Source organism: Amphimedon queenslandica, unplaced genomic scaffold, assembly GCF_000090795.2.
Source record: "Amphimedon queenslandica unplaced genomic scaffold, v1.1 AMPQUscaffold_13520, whole genome shotgun sequence".
NCBI classification, from domain to species: domain Eukaryota; kingdom Metazoa; phylum Porifera; class Demospongiae; order Haplosclerida; family Niphatidae; genus Amphimedon; species Amphimedon queenslandica.
Genome location: NW_003546244.1, coordinates 569,732 through 575,124, shown reverse-complemented (window position 1 = coordinate 575,124; position 5,393 = coordinate 569,732). Strand labels below are relative to the sequence as shown.

At 36.1% G+C, this 5,393-nt stretch overlaps 2 protein-coding genes across 3 annotated transcripts in view; one reads left to right on the top strand and one right to left on the bottom strand.

Moving 5' to 3' along the window:
- The window catches only part of LOC100637779 (transformation/transcription domain-associated protein), a 31,203-nt gene that overhangs the window by 15,213 nt on the left and 10,597 nt on the right, over positions 1-5,393 (bottom strand). The window lies entirely within an intron of this gene.
- LOC109581405 (uncharacterized) overlaps positions 2,463-5,393 on the top strand; it is a 3,821-nt gene continuing 890 nt past the window's right edge. The window contains exon 1 of one of the 2 annotated variants that reach the window (XM_019995483.1): positions 2,463-2,930. In XM_019995483.1, the coding sequence (XP_019851042.1) occupies positions 2,572-2,930 (359 nt within the window). In that variant the 5' untranslated portion in view covers positions 2,463-2,571. Of the gene's footprint in view, positions 3,344-5,393 lie in introns of both variants that reach the window. The other variant, XM_019995480.1, reaches the window with a different exon arrangement.

The window sequence follows — 5,393 nt, the reverse complement described above, 5'->3', positions numbered from 1 at the left end:
TCTGTTTAATAAAGTGAAACAGTTGTAACCTACATTAATTATTAATGTTATACAATGGTGACAATAATCAAAATAATTTCCTACATTTCCATGGTAAATATTTACAACAGCTACTACAATGCAATTTTCACTTTGCTGTGCTTGTGTTGGATTTGTAGGTATGAAAGCTGGAATGTATTAATAGTAGTGCATGGGAGATCAGTTTCCTACATAAGTGGACTATTCAAACCAGCTATAACAGAAATACAATGAAGTCTGTGCTATTCTGTACTATTGTGCTAAATCTGCTAATAATCAGTTCAGCCTCAGTACCTCTACAATCCTGTTCTAATGGGGATAGAATATCATCTTGCAAGATAATAAAGAAGTACTGGCCAAACAGTTCTTCAAAGAACTACAATATTGAATATGAAGGAGGAATAAAGAATGTTTACTGTAATATGGAGGAGCTGTGTGGTTCAGGAGGAGGATGGACAAGACTAGCATATCTGGATATGACTGACTCTACACAGGACTGTCCTCCTGGGTTTAGACTGTACCAGTCAGGAGTTAGAGCTTGTGGTAGAGCAACATCAAGTGGAGGCAGTTGTACATCAGTTCAGTTTCCATCTAATGGTATCAGTACTTTACTCTCAAGTGTGTGGTAGAGTTGTGGGATATCAGTGGGGACCACCTGATGCAGCTTATCCAGGCAATTACCAACTTGAGGCATATGGTAATATCGTTGTTCCTTCTCACAATGATATTAATTCTTATTATGTGATGGTGTTAGTATCACTCGTGGGTCTCCTCGTCAACATGTCTGGACACTAATGGCTGGAGTACTTGAATTTAGTAATTCTAGTTACAGTGGTGATGGCAGTTTTAATTGTCCTTGTTCTCAAGGTAGCCTTCAGAACTCAACTCTTCAGTCTTTCATTGGTAATGACTACTTCTGTGAATCTGGTAATCCTGCTACTGATGGTACATGGCAGCACATATTCTATACATCTGATCCATTGTGGGATGGTAAAGGATGTGGTAGTCTTGAAGGTGTTTGTTGTGCGGCTCCTGGTCTTCCATGGTTCAATAAGATACTAAACACTACCACTACTGACTACCTTGAACTGACGGTGTGTGCTGATGAAGGAACTCAAGATGAAGATGTTCCTGTTAGTTTTTATGAACTATATGTTAAATGATTTATACTGATATTTGTTGTTGATTGAACATTAGTATAAGAGTAGTATAACCACACACAATGGTACAGTGACAATAACACAATGTCAATAATAATAATGATTGCCAAGTTCACAAACACAATAATCATGATATCATTACTAGTCTACTACTATGATTGGCAGCGAGTTGGCTAGCACACAATGTTACTCACATGTATTGGATGTACAAATAAAGTAGGTATGGAAGCTGGAATTAGAAGCAGCCAGGATGAGGGTCAAATGTACATTGCAACTGTAACATCTAACTACATTATTAATCACAGTGTGGAACAGTGCTCGAGCTAGGGTATTAAGTAGTGACCTGTTTATCAACATTGATAATAGAGTAAATAAAAGGTATTGGAAACTTCTGCATGGGCATAGCAATAATACCATTTGATTGTATTGTTGCTAAACAAAAAAATTTCTGACTAGGCGGTTTGTTACCTTTGACCACAAAATTCTTAATTTTTTTCATTAAAATTAGAATAACTCCAAGAAGAGTGCAAGAAACTCGACTATCAAGGAGTTCAATGTTTTGCACTGTTAATTATTATTTTATTTGGTATATTTAAATTAATACTTTAAGAGTTATAGTGCTTTTGCTCATAAAATTGCTGTTTTTTCCCTCTAATGAAGACATTTTTAGCTCAACACTAAAAGCTTGTCAGAATATAAAATAACTCTCAATTACTTATGGAATGATATGAGGTAACACTATAATAGCAAAAATATGAAAGCTGTAGAGGCAAAAAGTGTCAGAAAAGATACTAACTTTGTGTACCCATAACTGGTTGCAAAATAGCTCTATAGAAATGGATAGCCCTAAACTTTCTATGTGGAAAGGAAGATATATCACAAGCAAGCGCTTTCTAATAGTCACACAAAATTCCTTCGAGATCCTTTCTGCACAACAACTACTATGGAGGAGATGGTGAATCCAGATAAACACGGACGTTGCCAACCAGGTAACCAGGGGTGACAAAAACTGTGTCGCCAGATGGGAACGGTAGTTTCCAATCTGTTTCAATTACTCTACTATCTACGTTACCAATGAGCAAGTGAAACAGTTGTGACCTACAGTAATTTTGTTAATTAATTCTATTTAATGGTGACAATAATCAAAACACAGAAAAATGAAATTGCACTGTAGTAGCTATTGTAAATAGGTGCCATGGAAATGCAGGAAATTATTATGATAATTTCCTACATTTCCATGGTAAATATTTACAACAGATACTACAATTCAATTTTACTTTGCTGTGTTTGTGTTGGATTTGCAGTTAGAAAGCTAGAATGTATTAATAGTAGCGCATGGGAGCTCAGTTTCCTATATAAGTTTACTATTCAAACCAGCTATAACAGAAATACAATGAAGTCTGTGCTATTCTGTACTATTGTGCTAAATCTGCTAATAATCAGTTCAGCCTCAGTACCTCTACAATCCTGTTCTAATGGGGATAGAATATCATCTTGCAAGGACATAAAAAAGTATTGGCCAAACAGTTCTTCAAAGAACTACAATATTGTATATGAAGGAGAAATAAGGAATGTTTACTGTAATATGGAGGAGCTGTGTGGTTCAGGAGGAGGATGGACAAGACTAGCATATCTGGATATGACTGACTCTACACAGAACTGTCCTCCTGGGTTTAGACTGTACCAGTCAGGAGGAGTTAGAGCTTGTGGTAGAGCAACATCAAGTGGAGGCAGACTATCAGGCAGTTGTACATCAGTTCAGTTTCCATCTAATGGTATCAATTACTCTCAAGTGTGTGGTAGAGTAGTGGGATATCAATATGCTTCAACTGATGCTGTTTATCCAGGAAACTATTCAGGTGAAACGTATGGTAGTGTCATTAGGCCAAATTACAATGACATTAATTCTTATTATGTTGATGGTGTTAGTATCACTCGTGGGTCTCCTCGTCAACATGTCTGGACACTAATGGCTGGACTGCTTGAATCCAGTAACTTTACTTTATTCAATGATGGTCGGTATCTTTGTCCTTGTTCTCAAGGCAGTCCTCAAAACTCAACTCTTCAGTCTTTTATTGGCAATGACTACTTCTGTGAATCTGGTAATTCTGATGCTAACAGAGATTTTCGAAGCATACTCTATGCATCTGATCCATTGTGGGATGGTAAAGGATGTGGTAGTCTTGAAGGTGTTTGTTGTGCAGCTCCTGGTCTTCCATGGTTCAATAAGATACTAAACACTACCACTACTGACTACCTTGAGCTGAGGGTGTGTGCTGATGAAGCATCATATAATGAAGATACTCCTGTTACCTTTTATGAACTATATGTCAAATAATTTACACCGAGATTTGTTGATGATTTAACATTAGTATTAAGATTATTATAACCACACACAATGTTATAGTGACAATAACACAATGCTAATTGGAATGAGCCTGAGCAAGCCCCACTAAAGGCTGGTTTAACGGATTGCTTTTCGTGTACTTGTGTTGTGACTGAAAGTGCTGTAGAAACAAATGGGGATGCATGTCAAAACCTCAGAATAGGCTTTTAGCTATCTTGATGCAGCTATTGACGTACCTTGCCATTTATTTATACAGAACTACCAGTAGCAATGCAAAACCATGTGTCATTATGTAAACCAGGCTTAAGATGAGAAAACATCTGTTTGTCCATACGGCCAGGCAGGTCGTCTATCTATCACTGAAGTTAAATAAACTAATCTTAATTGAAAATGGGTGCAGTCACAATGGATAAAATTTAAATGGGAGCTATTAGCAACTCTGAGCTTATTTGCAGCAAATCAGCTGCAAATGGTCAGCAAAATAAGACTAAACTGCTGTCTAAAACTTATTTAGCAAAAAGAAAGGTTGGGAAAACAGATATACAATCTTTTTGCTTGATATAAAGGACTCTGATAAGTTGAATGCAAGTGAGAAAGCTGCATGTAGCTACTGTAGCTAGCTGCATGGATCATGAGATCTATTATAGCTGATGTTTCTTCTCTAGCAGCAAGCCTAGGTTAACAAAGCAGATGTACAATCTTCTTCAAATATGATTTGTTCAGTGACTGCTTGTCACTCCTAACTATAAGCAAGATAACTTTAATTGCTGCAGAGATTCTTAAGTAATGAAGTGATAGAGAATATTTAACCAAGATGAGTGCAACAAGATCTAGTGCATTTAGACTTGTGCAATTGCTTTGCTTGCTCATACATGTATATCATACAGCACATGCATAATCTATAGCTTGCTTAGGCTCACCCCAATGTTTTACATTCTTCTAGTAATTACTACTATATGATTGGCAACAAATAAGTTGGCTAGCAAGCAATATTTATTCATGTGCATTGGGTGTACAAATAAATTAAGTAGGTATAGAAGTTGGAATTAAAAGCAGCCAGGATGAGGGTCAAATGTATATCACAACTGTAACATCTAACTATATTATTAATCACAGTGTGGGACAGTAGTGAAACAGTTGTAACCTATTAATTAATGTTATACAATGGTGACAATAATCAAATAATAATTTCCTACTTTCAATAGTAAATATTTATAAAAGCTACTACAATGCAATTTTCACTTTGCTGTGTTTGTGTTGGATTTGTAGGTATGAAAGCTGGAATGTATTAATAGTAGTGCATGGGAGATCAGTTTCCTACATAAGTGGACTATTCAAACCAGCTATAACAGAAATACAATGAAGTCTGTGCTATTCTGTACTATTGTGCTAAATCTGCTAGTAATCAGTTCAGCCTCAGTACCTCCACAATCCTGTTCTAATGGGGATAGAATATCATCTTGCAAGGATATAAAAAAGTATTGGCCAAAAAGTTCTTCAAAGAACTACAATATTGAATATGAAGGAGAAATAAAGAATGTTTATGGTCTAGCAACAAGAAAGGAGCACAACAAAAGCGTGGCTGGGGCTGAGCCCCTTAATGTTTTACATTCTTCTAGTATGGAGGAGTTGTGTGGTTCAGGAGGAGGATGGACAAGATTAGCATGCATGAAAAAACAATAATGCCAAATAACAATGATTTCACAGTTCGATCAAGTGCATAACTACAAATTATAATATTTACAACTAAAATTAGAAACAGATGTTTATTTCAGATGAAAATTGCCGTTTGATTACTTTAAAGTGATTTTTAATTATGGGTACAAATAATGCTGTAGCTTCCTATATATGGACTATTCAAACCAGCT